General features: G+C 39.2%; 1 protein-coding gene and 1 long non-coding RNA gene across 3 annotated transcripts; one reads left to right on the plus strand and one right to left on the minus strand.

The window, feature by feature from the left end:
- Window positions 1-1629: 1629 nt before the first annotated feature.
- LOC143693613 (uncharacterized) lies at window positions 1630-3394 on the minus strand. Its single transcript, XR_013181504.1, has 2 exons — window positions 3256-3394; window positions 1630-2765 (listed from the first exon to the last, which is right to left on the minus strand). It is a non-coding gene; the product is annotated as an uncharacterized LOC143693613 (long non-coding RNA).
- Window positions 3367-18492, plus strand: C1D (C1D nuclear receptor corepressor). Of its 2 annotated transcripts, XM_054630150.2 has the most exons (6): window positions 3413-3506; window positions 9290-9509; window positions 12638-12784; window positions 14420-14486; window positions 14976-15031; window positions 17854-18492. In XM_054630150.2, the coding sequence occupies exons 3-6, from the start codon at window positions 12638-12640 to the stop codon at window positions 18028-18030; spliced, it is 447 nt and encodes a 148-aa protein (XP_054486125.1). In that variant the 5' UTR covers window positions 3413-3506; window positions 9290-9509; the 3' UTR covers window positions 18031-18492. The 2 variants fall into 2 exon arrangements, with proteins under 2 accessions (XP_054486126.1, XP_054486125.1); XM_054630151.2 differs by lacking the exon at window positions 9290-9509 and having other exon boundaries at window positions 3367-3506.
- Window positions 18493-27047: the final 8555 nt, after the last annotated feature.

The raw sequence follows: 27047 nt of genomic DNA on the forward strand, positions 1-27047 counted from the left end.
AACAAAATATTGTGTTTAGGAAATAAGACCCTGGCAACAATTTCTACCCAACATTTGGCAAATCAATTAGTCTATCAATCTAATCCCCTATCTGTATTTCCTGGTCTGTGACATGTGAATACTGAGGTAAGAATGAACTAAACATATATTAAGTGTTCTAACCTCCTTGTAGACATTTGGCATACTAGAATTGCAAAGTATTATTCTGTTTAGGAGTGCAGATCTTGCTAATTCTCTGTTACCCTTCAGACTGTTCCATTTTTGAATATTTTTAAAAGAAAACTCCCCTAAATTCTCTTTTATTTACAGTGCATATTTTTGTGCTTGTACTAGTAAAAATGAGCATGAGGAAATAATTAAGACTGTGTTTTTTTAAAATAAGAAATGTCTACAAAAATGCAGTGAAAAATTTTATTATTACAACAAAATATTTGCATACAGTAGGGATACCATTCTCTACCCCAGTGATTCTACTACCTGTATGTGTCCCACATATGGCTGAAAGGCTCTTAAATAATCCCTGTGTTTGCTGCTTTTATAATACTCATTTGCAGCCACTTTTGATTGAAACTGAGAAGTTAAACTTTCAAATCTCTTGCAGGAAAAGGAGGCAAGATGTAAACAAGTAACAATGTCATCTGAAGATTTTTAGATATGCTTCCAACTGGGACTAGGGAGAAAGACGCTCATTTGCAGTACACACTGATCTAGTTAGAATTGACACAGTATAGCACTTAGATGATGTAAACCAGCTTATTAAAAGGAAGCTCATTTCTGTGGTATTTTTTAAAGTATTGAAGGTGCAGGGAAGTGCACCGAAGCTAAGTAAGATCCTCAAGTTCTACTCCTGCTTCCCCTAGAGATATAACTCTACTTTCCCCAGCCTTGAACTTGTCCTTCTCCAGACAGGACCTGTTTTTCTCTTCCTCTAGACAATTTGTTGTTAAGCAAGCCAGCTCAGCACATTTCCTTCAAGCAACCAGCCAAACCTTAGTCAGCCACATGCAGGCTCCTAGTAACCTACAGCTGAGAGGAGGCCCTCTTCGACTATGATGAAGGACTCCAGTGATTTTATCTTGGAGGGGATAGGCTGCAAAACCTAATTTACAATAATCTCCAGATGAGCTTGTGAACAGGAGGCAAAAAGAGGTCTTTGGCAAGTAATGGCAATACTGTTGATGCAGATACTGACTTCTGCTTTACTATTTATCAGAATGTAAACCTGTAAAATGTGGATCTTATCTTTTGGAGCCACAGATGTGTTGGTACAATCTTCCAGTCAGTGAGCTCTTGCAGTGGAGAAATATTAATCCACTGCATTTTGAACCTAGATTTATTTGCTGAAATCTTATAGAATCCTAGAATAGCTTGGGTTGGAAGGGACCTTAGGGATCCTCTAGTGTCGGGTTCGGCTGTCTGTCTCTGCCCCGACACGGGTAGAATGGTTCTTGGGTGGCACGCGATGCAAAGGACGAGTCTGGACTCTTCAGCTTTTCGATCTTCAGGTTGTTTATTATTTCTAATCTACAGAATTTTCTGTCTGCCCAACAGAGGTCTGATCTGCAAGCAGTCACAGGCACTCTCTGACCACCCACGGGGCGGTCATGTCTTTTTATACTAAAATCTACGTACACAATATTTACCTTTATTTCCCAATGCTTTTCACCCATGTTAGCAAGTGCACCTTCACCATAAACCAATCCCCAAGTGCCAACATCATCACAGGAGATGGAGGACAAGAAGAAGAAAGAAGAAGGACAAGACACGCCCTGATCCCTCCATCTTGTCTCCATAACCCCCCTGTACCAAAAACCTTAAAGTTTATATCTCACCCTCTAAATGTGTCTCTTTTACACCTTTTACGCTAAAGTGATTCTCTTGTCCTCAGACTCTTGTTACTTCTGTGGATGGATCAAAATCAAGCCACCAAACACTCTTGGCAACATTCCAGGATTTTCAAGACCCCCAAGGGTTCTCCTGGCATCTCTGGACATCGGGAACGATGTGCTGAGATCCCACACTCTAGTTCCAATCCCCTGCCATTGGCAGGGATACCTTCCACTGGACCAGGCTGCTTAGAGCCCCTCCAGCTGGGCCTGGAACACTTCAAGGGATGGGACATTTGCTTCTCTGAACAACCTGCTCCAGTGCCTCACCACCCTCACAGTCAAGAATTTTTTCCTAATCCCTAATCTAAAACTATGCTTGCTTTGGATCCATTCCCTCTTGTCCTGTCATCACATGTCCTTGTAAAATGTCCCGCTCTTTCTTGTGGGTTCCCTTCAGGAACTGGAGGCAGCAAATAGATCACCCCTAAGCCACTTTTCCAGGCTGAACAACCATTTCCCTCGTAGAAGAGGTGCTCTGTCTTTCCAATCCCTGTGGTAGCCTCGTCTGGACTTGTGGAGAAACACAGTGGAAAGCACAGCCAATAACACAACTGGAAACCAACTCTCACTTGAGGGTGAGGTGAAGATGTGCAGTGTCAGGCAAGAACCAGTGCCGATCCCCTGGGATGACTCCATGCAATCTCTGGCTTTTGGAGACCATCTCTATACACAGTTTGTGTCTCCTTTTTTCCAGGAAGCAACTGCAAGAGCTTGGGAACAGCTGGAGATATGTCATGCTGGCTGTTTACTTTCTCCACTCAGAGGAGCCAGCCGCTGGAAAGCAAGTTTCTGCTTTAGAAGAGCATCTCCCTCCCCACTGTAGAATCCCAGAAGATAAGGGTCCAATGTATGTCTCAAACGCTGATAACTGGATGGCTGTGAAACCAATGAATCAGACAGGAATCCCATCAGACAAGAATTCTTGGTAATAGCAAAAGACTGTTGGTATTAACACACTGTGAAGAAGAACAAGTTGTGACTGGAGAAGGGGGTCATGAGGAGGTAGGGTACCACTTTTCTCAGATAAATATCCTTGCTTAAGTTCTTGGAGATAAGCACAACAAACCACAATGCAAGCAGAGGAATGAGGCCAAGACGGGCATGGACTGTAGGAGGGATCAAGACCCTTGATAGAATAGACTGCATGAGAACGAATTTACATAGAAAGAGAGAAATGAGTCTTCAGGGCAGGGAAACCTATCCATAAAAAGGTATCCCTGCCCTGAACATTAGTTGGATCCCTTTCTCTTTCCCTCTCTTTCTCTCTCTTTCCCCTTTAATTCTTCCTTTGTCTCTTCCGTGCCCCTTCCCCTTTCTGCAAAACCCCCTGCCGTGCGCTTTTCGTGCATGTCCGGGACTAACTTACACCAACTCCTATGCCGAGTGCATGATTTCCTAATCAAATCTTCCGCTTGTTTGCGGGCCCTATTGCCTGGCTCCCTTTCGACCAAGCGCATTTACGAGATTGGAATCGTTTCCCCTTAAGGCTGGCTCGCCAGACCGCCACTTCCGCATCCCGCTCCGCTCCCTGACGTCACCGCCGGTGGCGGGCGCGGGTCCCGCCCCACTGTCGCCGTGCCCGGGAGCCGCACGCGGTGCTCGGCCGCCCGCCCGCAGGTAAGAGCGGCCACCCCCCAGCTGTGTCCCTGGCGACTTCCTGTGGCTTTAGGCCTTTCCCGAGGCCTTGGGAAGCGGGGAAGCGTGCTGTCGGGAGGCTGTGCACGCGTTGTGGGCGTTGCTAGTGAGCATTATAAACGCGGTTTATGGAACCACAGCGTGGTTTGAGGTGGAAGGGATTTTAAAGATCGTGTCGTTCCAACCCCTCTGCTATGGACAGGGACACCTTCCACTAGGCGAGGTTGCTTAGAGCTCCATCCGGCCTGGCCTTGAATGTTTAATACATGACATGTTTACGACTTGCTCACGTGTACGTGAGAAGAAGACCATGGACTGTAGGCTTTTTTTGCGTTTTTTGAGGATGGACGTTCTGTAGGCAGTAAACAGTTACATTCCTGTTAAAAATTGGGAAAATAGTGTTGCAACTTGAGGAGCCTTGAGAACTTTGCTAAGTATTTCAAAGAGAAGGTACAACGTGTATATACTGGCCGTGAGCACAGTTAAGCAGCACCTAACGAAGGGCAGGTAGTATTTACAGTTATGAGTATCTTGTAATGAAATTTCTGTAGCTCTTATGTTGCTGCTAAGATCAAAATGTCCCCTTCCTTGTCACTTTGTCACAGCTTTCTGACCACAAGCTTAGTTGCTGCCAGCATTGTGAAATGGACTTCCACTAGCAAATTAAACTTTAAATGCTGCCAATTAAAAGGCCTCATTTTGAGACAAACAAAAATGGAAGAACTGGATTTTAGAATCAACACTGAAATGTGTCTGGCTCATTTCTTGGTTTTAAAAGTATAAAAAAACCCACGTCAAATCTAAAATACCTGGCTATTGCTAATCCTGTGGCAGTATGACCATTGGTAAGGAAATGAGAAAACACTCAACCCAAGGCTCTTCTCCAGAGTGTGAGAAACTTGAAATCGGTAGAATTTTCAGGCTTTATGTCACAAAAGCAGCGTACAAGTTACACAAACCTTTATGATAAGTGCCTTTCTCTTTGAAGTGGCCTAAGATTTTTAGCATTGTTTTTTCATTTGTGATCTGCTTTTCCTCTAAATAAATAAACAGTACACCAGAATGGACTGGCCACCATAGCTCCAGGTAGATGTTTTTTCCCGCATCAGTAAAATTGATGCTAAGAACACAAACATCTCACAATTACTAAATTATATTGAACCAAAAAATGGGTAAACATGCTTCTAATAGTGAACAGCCAAATAAAAATAATAGCACTGCCAAATAAGAACCAGTCAAAAATACATTTTGAATTGCTGTTCAAAATGGTACAGAGAGGCACTACACAAATTGAAAATACAGAAAATGGCATTCTAGTAAAGGGAAGTGCTTTTACATGTATTGTGGAACCAGTGGCTAAAGGAAACTAGGTCAGCAGTTTGAAAGGATTGGAAAAACCTCTTGGCTTTAATTCTGGATATTCATAATAATGGTGCTGATACCAGCGGAGAGTGGCAGCAGGTTTAAGAAGTAGTAAACTCTCCATAGTTTACAAGTATACAGGAGGTGCAAACTGCAGGCAGGTAATTTCCTGTTTGCTGGAAATTTGGTAGGACAGAAGTATTCATTATTGATTGTTGTCCCCACTGTGTGTAAACTGATTTGTCCAAGGAGACAGTCTTTTGCTGCACAAGAAGTTCCTGGTAGGTTCAGTGCCAAGAAAAGGATATGTTTTAAAGACCAGTTTAGAGACACAAATTTAGTGTCACTTTAGAGTGAACATGAACTGAAGTGTGGCAGCATATCTGAGTGTGGGAGCTTTTATGAAAACCTCTCATGAAGAAGTGTTCTGCACATACCTGAAGAAAGCTGTTTTTTTAATTGTACTTATGCTGGGTGTACTGATGGGTTGGAGATGAACAAGAAACAGGTTATATTGGATTTGTTCATAAAAAGAAGCCACTGTGTCATCCAAGATGTGGAATTTGGGACAATTGATTACAGAGAGTAAAAGTGTTTTATGAATTTGCAGATGGAGTTGAAGTTTTACATGAGTGGATATAGATGGGGCTGTGGTGAATGAGGGATGTTTAATCCAAGCTGTTTTCCCATAGGATATCCACTATTGGCTGAAGTATAAATGAGCCTATAATACTATTCTCTCCCTTAAAATTTTAATCTTTTAAAACAGATTAGAATAAACTTTGCAAATCTGCTGAAGCTCAAGTGACTCAGTGGCATCAGCAAAAGATTGACAAGTGTGAGCTGTTTTGTAGGATGGCTCTGTGCAGGATTTTTTGGTGGCTGGAGCCTGGATTTGAAGGCAGGGATTTCTTGAGGGCTGTTTACCAGTTGTACTATAGTGCAAATTATGCCCCACATAACTACTGTGGCTTGAGTTGGGATATTTTTAAGGGGATCAAGATAAGCCTACTAGTGTATACATGATATTTAATTGTAGGCTTTTTTACTTTTGCAATGGAAATCTTCCTTGCAAACAGAACTGTGAGTTTGCATTGCAAGAGTTCTCTAATTGTAGAGATTTGCTCTCCAGCTGCCCCAAGCAGGCTTGAAAGGACAAAGCAAAGCAGGCCTGTGGGCACAGTGATGACTAGTGGGCAAGTAATTATTTATTATGAGCAATAATACGTGTCTGTCACAGATTACAGCCTTTTGTACTCAGAACTTTGCAAACATGGATTTCTCTTCCCTAAGGAGGTTTGTGGCCAAAGAACTTAATTCTCATCTCTGGTAGCTTTAAATTTAAAATGCTCATTGTTCTGTTGCCCTACAGCCACAGCAGTAAACTACAGTGTTAGAGAAGTTACACTTTGCTGCACCTGCACATCAGCTGCATTCACTGCAGGTTGTGAGTCAGAACACACGAGAGGGAGGACAGTGCCAGTTTTCAGGAGCTGACAGAGATGGTTTGTCATATCAATGACGTTCATGTGTTTATTTTGAATTTCAGAGCGGTTTTATATGTCCTGAATGAAAGGTTTTGGGTTTGTTTTTGTTTTCTTTAGTTTGTTTTTTTCCTCCATGCAATCAGTAAATATCCATGAAAAGAAGAAATAATCTAATTACCTAATCTGATTTTTATTAGGTGAAAAATCTGAAAAAATAAAGGATCTGAGCTAAGTATAAAGAAAAGGCCTTTTAGTGTTTAAGGAATAGGCAAGAATTAACATGATGAGTAAATTGCAATATTTAGCAGAATGCTAAATCGCTTTTTGTCTTCTGTTTACATGTTACAAAATATTTCAATTACACCATTTTTATCCCAAACTTGCAGTTTTAATTCCACTTGAAAACCACATGCATGATGCTAACACTGAGCATTTTTCATTTCTGCTTGAGTGGTTTCTTATTACCATGTTGACAGATGCATGTAGCTTCTACTATGTTCACCATGTATCTTCAGTAAAATCTCTCATAGAGGTACTTATGGCCTAATTAGAGTTTATATCTTTCAGTATGTTAGGGCTTTGCGGGGGGCAGAGGGGGGTGTGAGCAGGGAGGGAAGTTTGGTTTTGCTTTCTAAGCAGCTGGCAATTGCTTTCTAAGGCTTGTGTTAAATCACCTCTAGATATATTAAAAGATTATTCATAAAAGCCACCTGAAAATTGACTACTGTTTGCTAGTAGTATTGTCCACAACCATCTGTATTCTGTTTGTTTTTATTTAAAATACAACCAAGTTAAATGCCATATGAAGGTATCTTAGATTAATAGCCATGTTAACACTACAGCAAACTGCTTTTGATTGTCACTTGTGTAGTTGTTTTTATCGAGTCTGCAGAAGATTACATATTTTCTCTTTCTCCTTTTCATATTTGTGTCTTTTCTGTGGTTCATTAATAATGTCTGATATTTCCCTCCCTTTCTGCAGTTTGTATTACCTACTTTGGTTTATAGTATATTGATATGTTGACTGCAAAGAGAACAAGGTGTTCCTTGTGTTCTAAGCAGAAAATGCAGTCATCTTTCTGAATAAATGAGAATTTATTCAGAATTTTTCATAAATTTCAGAATATTCAGAAATTTTGTACCTATGGAAACTAACAAACATTTTTTTTTAAACAGACCTAAATGCAATGCATAAATTTTCTCATGAAATTAGTTTACTTTTGCAATCTAAAGTCCTTTTCTTCCTCAAATACATATTCTTATGGGGTTTTTCCCCAAAAACGACATGGCAGCTCAGGGTTATTAAAAAGGAAGTTTGTTTCTGGTAAGTTTGTGTTAGGAAGTTGTACAACATTTTTCATCAGTTTTTTTGCCTCTGTGTCCTTAATCAAAGTAGTCAATTTCTTTTGTATTTATGTTTATGGGTTATGAACCTTTCTTTGCATTCTCAAAATTTTAAAGTGTTACCATTGCACAACCACAGGTTATGTGTTATGCATCATAGGTCTTATTGCTTGATAATGAAAATTCTATCTTATTTCCTTTAGAATTCCCCATTGTTTGCCTTACCTAGCTAGAATTTTTCATTACTTCTCTTATCTGAATATTTCTACTATCCTTAATTTTTAAAGTGAGAACTCAGTCCCAAATAAAATCTGGTTGAAAGTCAATAAATTCAAATAAGAAAATCTGTCTAATTAACATTGTCTTCAGGGACTGACTTAAGTTTTTGCTTATTCAAAATACAAAAATAAACACTTTAAGAACTTTGAGGAAAATTTTGTTTGTTATTTAATAACTGAAACATAACTACTGAGGGCAGTATAGCTTTTGGGTGTATGTTTAGAGAGTCATGGAGTTCCCCGCTATCTTTGGCTTTGTCATTGTGCAGGTGTGAGTACACAACCCATGTGTTGACTTTGGCAGAAACAGTTTTTTGGAGTTTCTAGTGTACACGTTTTTAATGTAGTTTGCTCAAAATTATTTAAGGCTGTTGACTTGCCTCATTGTTGGCATGTTTAGAGATTACTTATGCTGAAACAACAGTGTAACGGAAAGACAGACAGAGGTCTCTACACAGCAGGAGTAGGAACTTGCTAGTTCCTGTTGAAGTGAACAGAAAACACAAGTTTAATAATTTCTTCCCGCTCCCCAGGCAGAAGCAGCAGACTTATCAGTGAATGGTTCTTTACACAGGCTAAAGGGCAGCCTTCTTCCATTGAAGTTCGATTGTTGGAGGCTAAGATTTTTCCTTTTCTTTCTTTTTTCTTTCATGGAATTTTGTCCCATTTGTTGTAAGAGACAATAACAACCGATACTTATGGGAGACAAAAGAAATGGCCAAGGTGGGGGAAGGGTGCGGCTGCCTATCCTCTTACCTGAGGGGCTTTTTCTTGGGAAGGGCAGAGATATGGTGAGATTCTGGCTGGGGCGTGAGGGGCTGGGCTTCGCCCCGGCTCTCTCTCTCTGGGCATCGGAGGAGGGACAGAGGAACAGTCGGTCTGTGGTCGCTGCCCGGAGGATTTCCTGCCACTACAGAGCTTTTGTCCTCCCACTGCTTCTCCTACCTCAGGTCAGCCTTTGCTCGTAAGAGCAGCTGATGAACTAGGACCTAATTAACACCCGATCCGGCTGGAAAGGACCCTCACCATCTACTGGGGTACCTCAGGGGAAAACCCGGGACCCGACCCTCTCCCCCTTCCCGGAGGGCGCGTCTCCCCGGCTCCGTGTGGCAGCTGCTGCAGAGGAGCCCGGCTGCTGCTGCCCAGACTCTCCGTTTTCTGACGCTGCCTCGGGCTTTTTTGCTACACTTTTACCTAGCACCCCGTGTCCACCCGACCTCCCCGAAGCTCCTGCTAAAGCTGCGGGGTTTTCCGTTACATTTTCTTTTGCCCCCGGGTGTGCCTGCCTCTACAGTCCCAGCCGCCGCTCCGAGGTTCCTGCTGCAGCCCACTTCGCCATCCAGCCCGCCCGCCATTACCACGTGAGGGAGACGCGGCTGAGCTCGCGCCGCAGCTCCCCCTGCCGGCGCGGGGATCCGCCGTGCCCGGCCGGGAGCCACCAGCGCCCCTGCCGGCTGTGACCGGAACTGCACCGAAGGGGAAAGTGCCCGACAGCCGAGAGAGGCTCCAACTGGGTTTGTGGTTCTGTTTGTTGTTTTTGTGTTCTGCCATTGTTGTTTTTGTTTGCCTTCTTATCCGTATACATACTAGTAAAGGTCTATTATTCCTTTCCCATATCTTTGCCTGAAATCCCCTTAATTTCAAATTTATAATAATTTGGAGGGAAGTGGGTCATATTTTTCCATTCCAAGGGAGGTTCCTGCCTTCATTGGCAAACACCTGCCTTTCAAACCAAGACAGATTTTTCCCTTTCCTGGCTAATAGTGTTGAGTAAATAAATATTCAGTAAATATGAGGATAAACATAATTCTTTCTGGTTCGTGAGACAGCAATGATAGCAAAATGTATTTCAGACTGTATTTGTTATCTTTTCCTTCTATGCTCCTATTCTGCTTCTGTCTTATTCCTTAATTCTAACTTGGTATACTGAAAAGAATTTCAAATATGTGACTATTTATCCTTGTAAACCAGCTCCAGTTAATTTTGGTAACACATACTTGCTATAGGCTTTTGTTAGTTCTCTTTTTTGTTCTTGCTGGTGCTGGATACACTGATTAAGGGAGAGAGAGAAGTTGGAATTTATCACTGTGTTCATGCCTGCTTGTCAAATCAAGACCATAGTAGGTTAAGTATTGCAGTGATGGAAAGATCTGTAAGTGATTGTTGGATTGGATTACCCCTCTCCCTGTTTGTGTAAGTGTAGGTAACATGTGTTGACAGACACCTTCTTACCAAACTTGGCTGTATTAACAACTAGGAAAATATAGTTTCTTTTGTAATTTTGAGGGGTTTTTAATGCTATATTATATGTCCAAAAGTTAATAACAAACATTGTTTCTGAACCCTTTTAATCAACCTAACATGGCAGATTATAAAGCAGGTGGTTAGGAGAGTAGAACGAAACACAAGAAGTGTTATTGTGAATGTCAGAAATAATTGTATTGGTATTTTGCCTTTCTGTGGGCAGCATCTTGTGGATCCAGCTCAGCTTTCTTCCTTGGGTCTGCCACAGCTGACAGAAGTAATACTTATGTATGTGGTGTGTTGGAGCAGTGGCCGGTGGAAAGTAAAACGCCCAGGCTAGATAAGTGGCCAGCCAACCTCCAGCCAGTAAGGCACTTCCCCAACCCGAAGTCAGGGCCTTGTGCCCAAGGCGATGTCAAGCCTTGCGGACGTGTGGCCGCAGTAGAAAGCTCCGAAGTCTCAGGATGAAATGAAGAGGCGACCCTCAGTTTCTTCAGGGAGGGTGGTTTTATTGGTAGGGAAACGTGGAGGTTCAGGTAGAAGGAGCTGAGGGCCCCGAGGCAGGGAAAGCCTCGGGTTTTACAGAGGGTGGGAGGGGTGAAAGATAGCAAATCAGAGAGGGATACATTAAGGATTGGCATAATCGGAGAACCCATCAAACACAGTTGTGGGAGGGACCCTGGCCCCTAACCGAATCGCCCGACATCCTGACCCAAACTTTCTAGAAAAAGAGGCAGGGGTGTCGAGTGACAGGCAGGCCGCCAGGGGTGGGGAACAAGAAAGATAACCAAGACAACTGGGGAGGGGTTTGGGGATTGACACAAACTGGTAACAGGGCAGGACCTTCTGAGAGAACAATGGGGGGAAAACTGAACAAGCATAAAACACACCACAACATTGTGTGGCTTACATGCTGGGGTGGGGAGGGGACCTTTACCATGGTTGGCATTGTGATTCTGTACTCAGTGTGAAAACCAGCTCTGACCAGGATGAGCAGTCATGCAGCTGAGTAGGATTATAATTCTTAACTGTGCAAACAATAGCAGTGCAACTGGGCTTGTTAACTGCCTGATCATATTTCTGAAATCACGTGGTGTGGTTAAAACTGAAGTTGCAGGCAAGCTTGAGTAGCTCCACACCATTTTTTCTCCCAATTGACTTCCTTTTTGACCTCCAAGAGACAATATAAATAAAAATAAACCTCTCTCACACATCCCTGCTCTTGCCAGGGAAAGGGAAAGATCAAATCATTATCTAAAACAAACTGCAGTGATGTGACAGCTCTTTGCTGTTTGTACTGACTGTGTGGCTTGGTGTTCATTGATAAAGTGCAGTCTCTTTGATTTCTGTTCCCTCTCTCTGTACTCAGCACCTGGAGAGTGGGATTATCACACTTGAGTCTAAGAAAAGTCTGCAGTGATCCAGGTGTTCCCACTTTTCTTGATTCAGCTCACCAAATAGGCAGGAAATATTACATATTTCTTCTCTTTTTTCCTTAGAACATTTGAAAAGTTGTTGCTCAGTAGATATTGTAGAAAATAACATAGCTCTAAGTAACATTTACTCCCCAAGATAATACCTGATTTATGATACGAGAGGAATTAAAGATATTGATTATAAACTAGCAGCCAGATGGCTTGGCAGTAGCCATACCATGGTACTGTGAATTCTGGGAACAAAAAAAGGGTGCTTTGGGATTTTTCACATCTTATTTCCTAGTTGCACTGATGTGTTGACAAGATTGCAAGAGTATTCTGAAATCCCAAAATCAACTCAGCTTTGCTACAGGTAGAGTTATATTGGGGATTATAATACCCCATAGGGACTTCAGAAAGCTGGATACAGGGTTCACAAGAAGAATTTTTTGGATCTACTGCTAAATGAACTGACCATGACATAACTGGTGCTGAAGTAATGTCTCTTTCTAAGAGAGACTGTATCCCCATTGGTTTGGTTTGTAGTTTGGGGTTTTTTTTGGTTAGTTAGATAGTTTTGGTTTTGTTTTTCCTGGTATCCTGCCTGCTGCTTGGTGTAGCTCTTTATATAGTGTGATTTATAGAACACCTCTTTTAAACATGCAAATAATTTCTTTCTATCACAGATTATAAAAGCTAAATACTGTTTTAGAACCGTTGCAAGAATAGGCACTAAAGTTGTGCAAATTGTAATGATCCGTCATGCCATTTTGCACAGGAGTTAGGAGATATCCCTGAAATGGCAGAACCTTTTACAGTGTTGCTGCTGGCATTATCTGCAAGAACTCTTCACATGTAGGCATTTCTTATAATGTTTAATGAATGAATGCTAATGCTTTGTGTTGTAAATTGCAGTCTTTAAAGTACCTACAGTCTGTAGGTACTTAATGAAAAGGATTATTATTTTTGTTTCCACTTTCCAGATGGAAATGTCAGAAGATGATAATAACATGGAAGAATACCCCACTGAAATTCATGATTATCTCACAGCATTTGAAAAGTCTCTTGGTTCCGTAGATGAGATGCTGAAGACAATGATGTCAGTTTCTAGGAGTGAGCTTTTGCAAAAGGTAAGTTATCTTCCTTTTTAAACTCTTTTCCTTGTTAATACACAAATACTTGAGAGTCTGAACTGAAATAAAAGGGTCTGTTAGGCCAACCACTGCACTGAGAAATAACAAAAGTGACAGTCCTACGCTTGACACTTACTGTTAAGTCCTTACATTTCTAAGAAATCTAGATGGTCTTACAAGCTCAACAATGCAACACATGCTCTTCCAATCTGATAAGTGATAACTTTACCAGTGTGTGGAAGAACGCCTACGTGACAGAGGCCACGTTCTGGACCAAGAATCGGGAGGATGCAGCTAATCTGGGTCCCTGCACCTGCAAAACACTGTGTCCTTGACCATAGCTGTGGTACAATAACAAGTAGTGAGAGAGACATGAGAAAAGAAAGATGTAACCCCTAAGGTATGAGGAAGAACTGATATTGTAGTATAGCCAATAGATTGCTTAGCTTGCAGAATATGTATGAGCTTATTACTTGTTGTGCATAAAAGTCTGATGATGCTCTCTTCAATAAACGAAGCTTGCTAAACACTCATATTGAGCGTCCAAGTTTCCCTCACCGCAACACCAGTGAGACATTTAGCTCAGGGACATTATAGCTTATTCCTGACCTTCGTTAACATGCTTGTCCATAATGGAGAGGTCACTCACATTTTTGATTGAGACTTCTTCACAGCAAACTGAATGGAACTGATGTACCCAGCAGGATGTGAAGGTGAACTGGCAGAAGTGAGAATTGATCTGATTCCAGAAGTCTAGACTTGCAGAACCTGAGCTGTCTCCTCTAGCTATGCTATAAGTCTGCAAAATGTGACTTTTTTTTAGAGCAAGGTAGTGCCTGAGAATTTCATATAAGCATCTCTGTCTTATAACATTTAAAGCCTAATGTGTAATTTATTTCTGTAGGGCAAGAAAAAGGCAACACATGAGGGAACTTCTTTATCCTGTGAGGATTTCTTACACAAATAAATTATGAAGAAAACGGTCTTGACAACACAGATCTTTTTACAGTATCCATGTTAGAATAGTGAGCTCTACAATGATATTATCAGAGTTTCTGGAAGTCGTGTAGGACTAAAATAATAAATTGACTTAGACAGTCAAGGGAAACAAAACCCCTTTCATTACCTTTATCCTTCCTTTGCTTTATATCCATAAGTATTCTGACATGCGTTGAAGACACGGTCTGCCATGTGTCATGTTAACATTCATTGATTGTATATTGATGTTTGTGTTTCAGCAACTTTTAAACTTTTTTCCCCCTTCCATTGATAGCAACAACTATGTTTAATTAAGTTTCTGTGGAAAAAGAGGGACTTTATTTCTGACTATGGGAACAGTAGTCTTAAGAGATACATGCTAAGGGATTGTGCTTTTGGTGTATGGGACTGTGGCGTTTAACTTCAGACTGGGAGAATTACACGAATATTTGGAGAGGAGAGAATGAATGGTCCTGTGATGGCATGGAAATAAGGCATAAACACAGTCTCAGTAAACTTGTGATGCAAAAACATGCTTCTTCAGTGTGTATTCTTTTATGAATACATTTGCAAGTATAAAATGTGCACATTACCACAATCTGTGCATATCTTGCTTAAAAATCTTCAAATATAATGGGTTTTTTTTCATTCTAGTTAGATCCTCTTGAGCAAGCAAAGCTGGATCTGGTTTCGGTGTACACATTAAATTCTATGTTTTGGGGTAAGTATGTGGTGTAAAGAAAAATGTAGTATTTATGATTAGCATTCAAACATCTAGACAGCCACAAACACTAAATAATCATATCTCATAGCCAAATAATTAAAAACTTGTAATTACCCTGAGTACCCACATTATTGCCAACCATAGGGTAAATGATGTTGAAATTCTGAATCAAAAATCTATATTTAGAAAAGCTAATTTTGTACATGCGTGAGTATGTTTCTGGTTCCTTTGTGGCAGTCTTTTCTGTTCTTTAAAGGACTGAAAGTTTAACCATTTTAGTTGTTAAATTTTAACCATTTTAGTTGTTGGGGGTATTTTAGCTGCAATATTTAATAATAATAGTTTGTCAGATACTTAATGACACTGTTAACAATTCTTATTAATGATTTTATGTGGAAGCCTTGGTTTTCCTATGTGACTGCTTGATAGGGTCTTCAGTCATAGATAGCTTTCAGTTTCAAAACAAGCTTGTTTTTTTTCTTGTAGTATACTTGGCTACCCAGGGAATCAATCCAAAGGAACATCCAGTGAAACAAGAGCTGGTGAGTTGCGTACACTACATATGTCCTACTTGTGTACAATGGTTAGCCCAAATGGAAGTTTAAAAATGTTTATATCTACATTTAAAAATGATACATTGCTCTAATAGCACGCATATGCTACATGGTGTTATAAACTACTTATATGCCCTGCTGGGCTCTTTAAATTAAGAAAGTAATTTTTTTAATTTTAAACAGTACTGTTTAAAATAAAGTTGTAGAGTCTGCTGAAATTATAAAAGGATGATGAATGATATCATCTTATCTTTTCTGGTTTTCCACCTTTGGTCCAGAATTGGATTCTGTGCAGAGCAACTTTTCACTTGTATCTGTTAAATGGAAAAGTGTTACAGGCCTGATAATAATTTATAACTTCCAGTATGGCATTTTTTTCCTTATAAATACTTGGAATCATGTTAATCTCTGAGGCTGCCTTTTCTTACTTTTGTATGACTCTAAAAGTACAGTGTGGTTGATTTACTAGTGAAGACGGGAAAGTGCCCCCCTCCCCCTTCCAAGCCCTTCAATAATTCATTTTCTCAGCAGTAAAGAATCCAGTTCCGCAACAAAGCTAAAAGCTTTTTTGGCACCAGTTGTATGTGTATTGTCCAGTAATTCTGCATTAGTGACATATTTACGACCTATAATAAATCTTTAGTTTTGTCTTTATATTCCATTTTGATGCATGACTACAGTAAAGAAAGCCAGCTATCTTGAAAATTCTGCTGACTTAAAAATCTGAATCATTTAGCCTGAAGAAAAAATAGAAATCCAAACTTCTCACTACTCATTTTAATTCCTGAATAAATTAAAATATTAAATCTCAGCAGATGTGAAATAGTTAGCTTAAATATAATCCTTGCATTACCAGTGGAATGGGAGAGAGGACTAAAAATGTAGAAAGCTAGCCAGAATAACAAGAATACTTCTATTTTAAAATTTGTGAGGTTTTCAGTAGTCTAGACTGTATCATATTAAAAAATGCATCAGTTAATACTTTGTGAGCTGTGTTTCAGTTTTTTGTTCCTCCTATATCATGTAGTGTTTGAATATCATGTTAATTTAGTGATACTATGAACTTTTATCTCTTCTGCTGTGGGTATTTTATGTATTTTGTATTTTGCTTCACAACTGCTGTTTTAGCTCTGAAGAAAGATTGAATATTTTCATAGCCTTGTTTGTTATTCAGATCTCTTTTCCTTTTGCAAGTATCAAGGTTGAATGAATGCACATTTCTTCCTTCTAAAGACATTGTGATGTTCTTATTCATGTGGAAAGGGAATTAAAAAAGACTTTGTGTCATGATTATTTTGTTTGTAGAATTGCTCTCCTTGTGTACATACAGGTATTCAAACTGTATTAATAAAACTCACACTCAGGCTATCAGAATTAATTTCTTTTGTCAAGTTGACATTTTCCAGCTCCTTTTTCCCATGTTAATACATGTAGGTTTGCCATCTGTTCTCATTAGCCATCTCAGTCACCAAAGAAATATTATGTCCGATCATGATTTCAGACCCTCTAAAGCCCTCCTTGTTAAAGCTGTGTTTTTGATACAGAAGGAGTGGCCAAGTTTTTGACAGTCGCTTAAAATGATCACTGAAGAGTTGAAAATCAGTTCTGTAGTGTAAGTCTTGTAACTTTTGTTCCAGATTCAAAGAGGTGGCAATGGCTGTGAGAAATGTGAGAAATATCAAAATTTATTTTAGCAACATCCACACATATTCTGTTAATCCACATTCATAATTCAGGTATCAGAGCACTACATATATGTGTATATATATTACTGTGGTTTGTATGACCATAACATCCAAAGGCCCTACAGTCAAAGGCTATATTAGGCTAAATATGTAGACTTGAAATCTGTAAACCAAATTGTTAAATATTTTGTGGAGTTACTGTAAGTGTACTCCCTTGTCAGTGAAGAGAAGCAGGCACTTATCAGAGGGAGATTCCTATCATCCTAAAGCTGCTTACTACCCTCTCAAAGTAATTTTCTTTATTTGTTGCAGGAGCAGATGAGGATGAGTAGGCACATAAATGAGATTGTTAAGCTGGGAGGGTATACTTCTGTGGGGCTGAGTCCCCACAGTTGTGGTTTGGTCAAAAAAACCCCCCATAAACACCAAATAACTGATAGGCTAAGATATGTCATATAGGCATGCCCTTTTCCCTGGAAATAGCCTGTACTGTTATTTATGGCCATAAAATGAACTTCTGATATGGCTGGAAATTCATCAGGTTGCCCTAAATAAGTTCTTTAATAAGACCTCTTGACCATTTCAGGAACTTAAGCCCTAAACTTCTGGGGTACAGACATGTGTGATGCTTGTACCATCTTTGATTTTGTGTAAGATGCCTTTTTAGCTTTGCTTGGACTTGCTGATTCTGTTTTTTTTTGTGGACAGTAGTTAGGTAGTATAATGCATCCATAAATATGTCAAATACCTAAATATTATTTTGGCATCTTTATGTAGGTCAAACTCCAAACTGAGTTCAGTATTTTATTTTCTAACTTTGCTTGCAAGGACAGTTCCCATATCTCTGCAAATTAAATGCAGAGTCTGCATGTCTGTAGGACTTTGTGTTCCTGTTATAGCGGGTGTCATGCAGATGGTGTGGTAGGTACCTGTGATGGAAAATATGCTAAAGGAAAGTCTCAAGTTTGCAAAGGGCCTGGTATATTTATTTAAGTAATACTATTCTTCTAGGTATTATAGTTCTAGAAGTGTATAGTGTGGAGAACTTCTACTCATCGATTCATTTTAGCAGTAATCTTGGGAGAATGGTTTGAAATACTTTTCCTTTTTTTTTTTTCTCCCTAGGAGAGAATAAGAACATACATGAACAAGGTCAAAGAAATAGCAGACAAGAAAAAGGCATCCAAACTTGATAAAGGAGCTGCTTCTAGATTTGTAAAAAATGCGCTCTGGGAACCAAATGCAGAAAATGAATATACTTCCAAATCTCCTGTAAAAGGAAAAAAGAGACAAAAGGACTAAATCTATTTTTCCCCTCATAAGAATTGTGGACACCTAGAACTTACTTGGAAATGTTTTGCATACTGCATGCATCTCATAGAAGAGCTGTATAACAGATTAATTTATACTTACAAATTTTACAGGATTGTATTTTGTCCAGAACATTTGTCACTGCGGTGATCACATTTAATGTGTATCTAAAAGTGCCATTTGATGCACATTGGACATTTCATTACTCACATGATAATAACCTGACATATACTTGCTGGTAATAAATACTAGTGATGTTTTGTTTATAATGCCTATGAATTCAATTTTTAAATGATTTGTTGACACTTTTTTGTCAATCAATCTCCTCAATATTAAAAAGTTTCGAACGCTGCTATCCAGTCTGTGGTGTTTATGAAAGAGCATTGTGTGAAATGCCTTAGTTTTAGAGTTTTGTAAGCCTTATTCATTGTATTAAACTCTTTTCAACTTGAAGGTGTGCAATATTTCCTTACTTCTGTTGCCTCTGAGAAAGCAGGGCTTCAAGGGCCACAAGCAAACACCCTGGATTCTGCTCTAAGCCCTTGTGTCTAGTCAGTGAAAAAGTTACATATCCCCTAAGGCAATTTGTGGGGTCGAAAGAAAAGGAGTAGGCTGGGGGTGGATATTAGGAAACAGCACATGCAGGAGCTTGATCGAATTTTGGCTGCAGTGCTCCTCCCTTAGTGCTAAAGCTGGGAGAAATGTGCTCTGGGGTGGTAAGAGTGTGGCCATCTATTGGTGTTTCTCAAGTCTTCATTAGGGAAAGCATCCTCACGTGCAAAAAAAGCTACTGCTCTGTCTTGGAAATACTGTATTTTTCCTCAAAATGTGAAGATTAGTTGTTTAGGAAGGGTGGGGTGTTAGGTGGGTTCAGTTTTCAATATTCTGCAATGTAAAGCTCAATTATCTGCCCAAAAGCTATTTAACAATTAGCAAGGAATTAACAATTACAAAGGAAAAATAGAAGATTTAGCTCAAAAAAATGCAGTATGGGTAGCAGTTCATTCAAGTCTTTGGGAAATGTTGTTAGTATAAAATGATAAGAACAAAGCTCTGGTATTGCAAGCTGAATGATGTTCAGTGGATGGTTGCTGTCCTTGGCATTTTACTGCAGCAGGCAATGCAGAGTGTGAACTAAACTGAATTAGGTATTAAAATGAAGGTTTTTCCCTAATTGTTATCTAAAAATACACATTTAAAAGGAAAAATTCAATGCATTGACAAGTTTATTAAACTCATTACATGTCTAGAAACTTTTTTAGTGACTGGTATGAATTTACATATTTTTGTTTACAATAAGCTCTTCAGGTAAATAGCAATGCCTTCAATCCATCTAACAAGAGAACTATTTAGATGTGGGTACCTAACCTTGCTGCCTCAGATCCACAGGACTGCTTATGTGAGTATACATGTCAAAGGCCTATAAAAAACTAAAATGACGGTGCTTTGTTTCTTCAGGTTAATGTCATGGTTGTGTCAAATGAAGGAGCTATTGGACTTGGGAGTCCAAGAAAATAGGAGAGGTTTTTTTTGTTTTGTTTTTTGTTTGTTTTTTTTTGGTTGGTTGGTTTTGGGTTTGGTTTTTTTTTTTTTTTGTTTAGTTAAGGTTTAAAATTTGAAAGACCCAAAGTGTGTCCTTGACCAAAAGTAACACATTTATGTGAAGCAGTTCTTCTAAATAGGTCTGGATGGTGTTTGCTTGGAAGGCTGTGTGCCCTGTCTTGTACCCCTTTCAACCTGACACTGCAGATGGCAGTGTTAGACTGTTTTAAATAGACTTATGGACTAGGTGTGAGTGTTGAGGTCTGCATGTACCTCATGCATGAGGTTCAAAATGTTAATTACAGACCCACTGATCTAAAAAAAAAAGAAAAAAGGTCACGTGTTCTTTGGACTAGTGGGGAAGGCAGTTGGAGGATAGAAGTGGTCTGAAGTAGCACAAACCAGAGCACTTTAATATAGAAATTTTCTGGGAGATAGCATCTTCTGCTTTGAGAGGCATTGTCTTGAGGAAATGAGCAGCTCAGCTTGTACTTATGTGCAGCGCTGTTAATTAAAGGAGGATTGGAGGACGTTTCCATTACATTATTTTCCTCTTAAGCTTCAATTATAGGTTTTGTTTTAAAAGGATAATTTCTGAAAAGGATCATTATTCATTGTCCAGTAAAGTACACAGGTTTCATTGGTAAATATTTAAACAAGAGTAATGCAAGGCTATTAGCTGAGACTTACTGAGGTAGAAGTCCATCTGGCATAATTAATTCTGTGCAGGTATTTGACATTTGTAATAGGACAGTTTAAATAGATATAGCATGTGCAATTTTGTATTTTTTTTTAAAGCCTTGCATCATTCAGTACAGCTGTTAATGGTGTGGATTGCAGCTTTGGTTTTCTGACACAACACAACACAGACAAATACCCTACAGACTAAGAATCCTCACCCTGTGCTTATTATTCATGAACAGCCCTATTTGAAAGAAGCTTGAAATCATGATTATGAATGCTAAGTGGTTTTTATATCATTGAAGTGATTACTTTGTTAAAGATTTTGTTTTGATTCAGACATTTAATGAATTCTTGGAACTTTTCTTTCTTTGCACCAAGGAAGTGGTGAGGTTCATGACGGCATATGAAGTTAGCGGCTGGCACTAGAATTTGGTGTCAGGTCGCATGAGGAATTTTCCAAGTTCACAAAAATATATTTCAAAAGAGAAGTGAAAATGCACCTCAGGGTGTTAAATCCCACTTGTGTTAGTGGCAAATAACTACATAAAAATAGCAATTTGGCATTACCTGTCCTAGCAATTAAGGAGATTTTTACTGTAACAAAATGACTATCTGACATGAGAAATGAGTTGTTCTCTGAGCTGTGTGAAGTTTCCACAGATCTACTCCTAGAAAACATTTCTCTGACAGAGAGTTTACTGTGGCTGTGAACAAAAGGGGAATGAATTTTCCTAGGGCTTAAATTTCCAGCCTTAAAAGTGCTTGCCATATGACTTGGGAAGTCAACATATCAATGAGGCTCATTTCTACTCCTTCAGTATTTTTATTCCTGGAGAACTGCATTCCTAAGAGTTTGTTTTTTATTAAGTCATCTTATTTTTCCTGGCTTTGAAAATCAATGCTAGCATAGAGCTTTGTCAAAGACTGTCAGTGTTGCAGTTATATTGAAAATCTCCTCAGACATATTTATCTGGAATAATAAAAGCTAAGCAAACAAAATTCTCTCAGGATTAGGAACTTTCTTGGGTTTAAGAGGGTGGACTGATACTCAGTTTTTAACTGCAGGGCTGGGAATATTACAAATGTAAAGGGAAATCCTAGTTTTCATAGTAAATGACATACATTACCCAGGAAGTGATGGTGACCTGTTTCTGCAGCACTAGAGGGAGAGACCTTGGTTGCCTAGATCAAGATTTGTATCAGCTTTTGGGAGTCATCAACAATAAGTTCTAGTCCGTAACTGGAAACATGGGTAGAGTTGCATTAGTGGAAGTGGCTCCTGTGGCACAAGATTTCCAACTTAGAAATGGCAAAATAATTGAAAGTCATTGCACCCCAAATGTACACATGATATTAGTTTCTCATAAACTGAGATGTAAAGATGTCAAAACAGGGCATTATTAGTTTATGTTATTATTTCTCTTTCTTAGACATTCACTTGCTAGTGACTAAAAAAAAAGTGTTAAGCTACATCAGTTACAGAAAATAAATACAATTTGTCATTTTAGAATCACACACGATACATATTTGTTAAAAAAATGCATTTATGTTCTGCAGTGGGACGGTGTAATTTTCTTTCTCCTAATCTGCTTTGAGTAGTATTTCTTACACAAAGTTTCAGAAAGTCCACATGAATGCTTTTGTTTTGTAGAGCACTCTTAGCATCTTAGCATTAGTGATTGTTTGGGGTTTTTTTCTTCAATTTCTGCTTTCCAGTGGGATACACTTGTAATATTTTATTGATAAAACCAACAGTGTATCTTTTTGCTGACTTTTAACCTTTCCTGTAGCAGAAGATTACAGATCTATGGAATATTTAGTGCTGGTGATCTAAGAAGGAGACCTTGAACTGCACAATTTTCATCAGCGATATCAAAGGGGAAATAGCAAAAGCTTGTTTTTATTACTAAGCTGAGTGAATATGGCATGGAAATATTGTAATGGCAAGGTATCAATTTGTAAAGTGATATATTTCAGAAGGGATAGTAAATTTGACTGTGAATAAAAAGTTTTATAAATGGAACATTTAAGAGGCTATCTTTTACTTTTCAGTGTAGGGCTGCCTTGACATGTATCATTTCAATTTGGCAGCTCCAGCAAATTGATGGAAGTAATTCAGTATGATAATTCAGTATTGCCAAGAGGCTTCTTCTGAGTCTAGTGTGGACACATTCCCCTGACAAATTTAAAGTCTAAGTGATAGAAAATGGATTTAATTCGGCTTATATTGTTCCAACTTTACATCAAGACTGTCTTGGTGTCAAAGGTACCTAGAGAGCATATCCAAAGAGTACATGAACCACAAACTTATTTTTAAGTGAAGGATCACCTCCAATTTATGGTGCTATATCTTGCATAACAATGATCCAGAACAGACAGGAAAGAAATAAAACTCAAATGTGGTTGCAAATGTGCCTTATTAGAGCACTAATTCTAGGGGTAAATTCTTAGCTGCAGTTTGGCAGCAGAGTCTGTTAAAGTAAATGAGCAACTGCTGAGTTCTGCAAGCGAAAAATTAGTCTTTGATATTCTCTCACATGGTGCAAATATTTCCGTGAATATGGTGTAGCATTTGTTTTCTAGAATGATTTTTTTCGTTGTCTCCTGAGTGTTTTTTGCCCCCATGGGAACAAATGAGTCATTGTTTAAAGTAAAAAAATTTCTGTCTCCATTATTGAAAGGTGAGAAGGAGAAATGCCTAGTAACAAACACTGACAAGTTGGATAGCATCAGCAATTTTTTTAATTTGTTGCACTGGGCTGACAGACCTACTCCCCAACTCAGACACAAGACAAGACATTTTCTCCTGTGAAGTTTCTATGGAGAGAGCAATTCCTTAAGGCAGTTAATCACATGGTGTGCTGCTGTCTGAGGATGTACACATTACACATTCACCTGTGTGTTCTAGATCACTTGGTTGTCCAGAAGTTCAGTGTTCAACAATACAAAGTGCATGTTACTGAAATGCTATTGTTGGAGACTCTGTATAACATCACAAGCTTAATTCTCTTTGCTTTAAGTCAGTTTAGCTCTTGATTTCTTTAGGGTCACAGTAGCAAAAATCCAGTACAAAAGAACTGAGAATTTGGCTTTATGTAGGTATGAATGTCTTTATGTAACAAAACCAGCACTAAGATACTTACTTTCAGTGAAATTTATTTGTCTGTTAAACTCCCTCCCTACTTTGACAGTATTTGTTAAGTTTTGTTTAACTTTTAGTGTATACAGGGCTTACTATTTGTACTCCCACACAGTGCCTCAACTTCTTATGGTAATATGTTCCCAGATGTCTGTAATTTTGCCAACTTTTAACTACTTGTATTGGACTTTTTCATGTTTGGTCTCTGCCATGAGTGAATTCCCCAAAAGCCAGGAAGGTTGAGTAGTTCTTACAGTTGCTGAAGAACATGGTGTGTAAAGTACAGGCCACATTGGAATGTCAGCTCAAAATTTCCAACTATGTTTTTCTAAAGATTGTAACTCTCCTTCACTGAGGTGAAAATTTGAAATGAATTGTTAGGAAATTAAAAAGAAAAGTTATCTCAGTGAAAATTTATCCAAATAAGGGCTCTGGGGAACCTCACAAACTGCTTGGTAGGTACTGGCCCTTAGTCTGCTCATGTTCTGGTTTTGCCATGCACGAGAAGCTCACGGCACAGTTCTGAAGCCACAGATTGCAGAGGGAGGAATATGGGCTTGAAAATTAAAGTTCACGATATCTCAAATGATGACAGGGCTCTGTAACATAGTATATTTGAAGAATTGCAGCTCTAGTAAAACTTTGCCATTTTTAATGGTGTTGTTTTAATGTAGCTTTATTTATTTCAGATTTTAAAATACTTAATGTAGACTGCAGATGCTCTTTTATGTATCTAATTGATTTACATTACAATCATGCTGGGATTTAGTTTTGTACCAGTTAAACTAAGATGGAATTAACTCACATGTGGCATCTCCCTAAGTGGTAACTCCAGTGTAAGGATGCCTCTTTTCACTGTTTAAGTGTGTTGAATGTATTAAAAATCTGAAATTTTGATTTTGTCTCATCTCAGAGCATAAAGAAGGGTTACAGTTGTCATTCTGAGTTTGTTTATTTGTTTTGTAAAAGGAGGTGCATTTTGAAGCTGTGGGAGCTGCTCCTTGCTTGAGCTGGTAAAATGAAGACTAGTCCATTTAAAGTATTCTTTTTAATAGATGTTCTTGTGGTGTGTAGAATGAAGTATCTTAGTTTTTGGAAGATACTCAGATCATTAAAGACTAAGAATTTGACCTCATGCCTTATAGATAGAATTACACAGAAGACCTTTGGTAGGTAAGTGAGTAATTTCTGGGCATAGGTTGGTATTTCTAGGTGTACCTGTACTTTTTCCTCAAACCAGGGCAAACTGCCCAGACTGAGACTTATGCACTTTGTACACTTTTTACCCACTTACACAATTTAACAGGAAGAAAATAGGCTTGGAAAAACCTTATTGTTTTGTTTTGTTTGTCTTTTGCCACCTGGGTGAGTTATACTATGGGAAAAATGAAGGACCAGATTTTGCTCATGTATTTTCTTGCACAAGTTTTCAGAATGCAGAAGGCCAGATTCTGATATTAGCTGCAGTGACTTCTGACTTGCAGAATTATCTGGTGCTTAGATTCTCATGGCAAAAAGGTAAGATATAATTGAGCCAAGCCTTCAGTTAATGCATAATGGTAAGTTCATCTGGTCCAAAGAGAATTTGAGGTTCTAAGTCATTTAAGACAAAGCCTTCACAGGGTAGCTGGCTGGCTTCAGGAGCTTCAGTAGTCAGTACCTCAGCTGGGAAAGATTAGTAATGATTTACCCTGCTCAAGCATTCCACCAACAACAGGGAAACAAACCAACAAAAATCTGAAAGCTGATTCTCAGCTATTACCTACAGTGACTTTGCTGGCAGTGTGTGTTTGTTAACACATTTGTGACCTCCATGTTGCTAAAATATCTGAATATTTTTTTGACATAACTGCAGAGCACAGAGCTTAGGTTTTGAAAAGCACCTAGAAAATGTAACAGTCAATCATGAGCTTAGAAGTTTGTAATTTTTCTCTATCTAGTATATCTTGTACTTCTTTATTTTAGTAGTTTAACTTACTTGTGTAAGTCATAAGTTTTTTTTTTTTTTCCAGTTTGATTATGGCACAATAGAGAAGGCAGGCAAATTCTCATGTTTAATTATGTTAGTGCTTAAAGGCCATTTAATCTCTTTTTCAGTCTTTCAGCTGCCTTTCTATATTCACCTTCAACATAATTCAACTGTGTGGCTCTATGTCTGCCTCTGAAATTAGATTGAATGAAAGAAATACTGCCAGAAATTCTTCAGGGCTCCTCACAACTGTCTGCTCTTTGAGCTCATCTATGTGGTGTTACCTAAAACACAGTAATTACTACAAAAACAAGATGGGGAGAATATCTTATAGTATGTTAAATTAGTTTAAGTTAAAAGCAAAAGTGAACAGTGAACATCACTGGAAACCAATATGAACTGCTGTACTCCTTGAGAGCATCTTCATCTGTCTCCCTCAGCAGCCTCCACAGTGTCCTATGCACCTCTCTATTATGGACAGCCCCAAAATCATCTGTTCACAATACAATGAAACAGATGTTTGTTCCTTTAACCTCTTCATCCATCTCATCAGCAGAAGAGGTTAGTGGTGCTACCTTAAGGGGCACCTCCCCTCACCTGAGCAGTCCTCTCATATGCTGTTTACTTCCCAGCACTTGTTGACCAGTACTTAATTTCCTCTACAAGAAAGAGTACAAGTAAAACATCTACTTTTCCTTGCATTTATATCTACATTAAGCACACCTGCGTCCCTTAGTGGAGGAGCAGCAAAGTGGGGACTCGTTATGGAGGAAATACATTTAATCCCTGAGGAGTCCCTTCCTTACAGTGTCTATTAGAGGTGCTGTGTAGTGCTATCATGTATTTGTTATTGTGACAGTATCTTTTTATGTGTCCCCAGTTTCTCCTGTGAATGGAGTGCTGTGGAGGCTGCTCGGGGTGGCATTGCCGGCGGTGACCCTGGCCCTGGTCACCTCCCCATCCCTGCAGATAACCCCGGAGGAGGCAGTGGCTGAGAGGATAACTGGGACAGCAGAATGAGCCCTTTGGCTTCAGCTCCAGGCGCTTTCGGCACGTTTTTGCCACCCTGTTTCTTTCCCACGTGGTGGCAGCAAAGGAGCATCAAAGAGGCAGCGGCGAGAAGCGCTTTAGTCACAGAAATCTCCTCCCGCTGTTCTGTGGGGAAAAAAAAAAGACCCCATACAGACCCCCCCGCGACCCCCCCCCCAAAAAAAAAAGAAAGAAGAAAAACCCACAACAAAACCAACCAACTCCAAAAACCAAGCTCTGAAAGTCTTTAAAAATGCAAAAATACTGCATTTCTGAGACAAGTGAAACTGCTGCTCCACCCGTCGGGTAGTCTAGTTTAAAATGCTGGGGTTTTTTACCTTTCCTCTTTGTAACAAGCTCCATGTCTTCTGACTTTGGCAGATATTAGCAGCTTTTTATGAGCAACCAGTTAAATTTCCATATGTTCTGTGATTTCCTGGAGAGGTTTTAAAGATGGTGTGTGTATATGTGTGTGTTTATGTACACACATAATGTAATGTAATCTCTGCAAAATTGGAAAGTAATACACTGGCTTCTAAATTCAGCTGAGTATATAGACCTGTTTCTACTTTCACTTACACCTGTTTTATACTCATGGAAGGCTGCTAATGTGGATAGCTTTGCTCCTGATTTACAGTGGTATAA

Source organism: Agelaius phoeniceus, chromosome 3 (genome assembly GCF_051311805.1).
Source record: "Agelaius phoeniceus isolate bAgePho1 chromosome 3, bAgePho1.hap1, whole genome shotgun sequence".
In the NCBI taxonomy this organism is placed as follows: Eukaryota; Metazoa; Chordata; class Aves; order Passeriformes; family Icteridae; genus Agelaius; species Agelaius phoeniceus.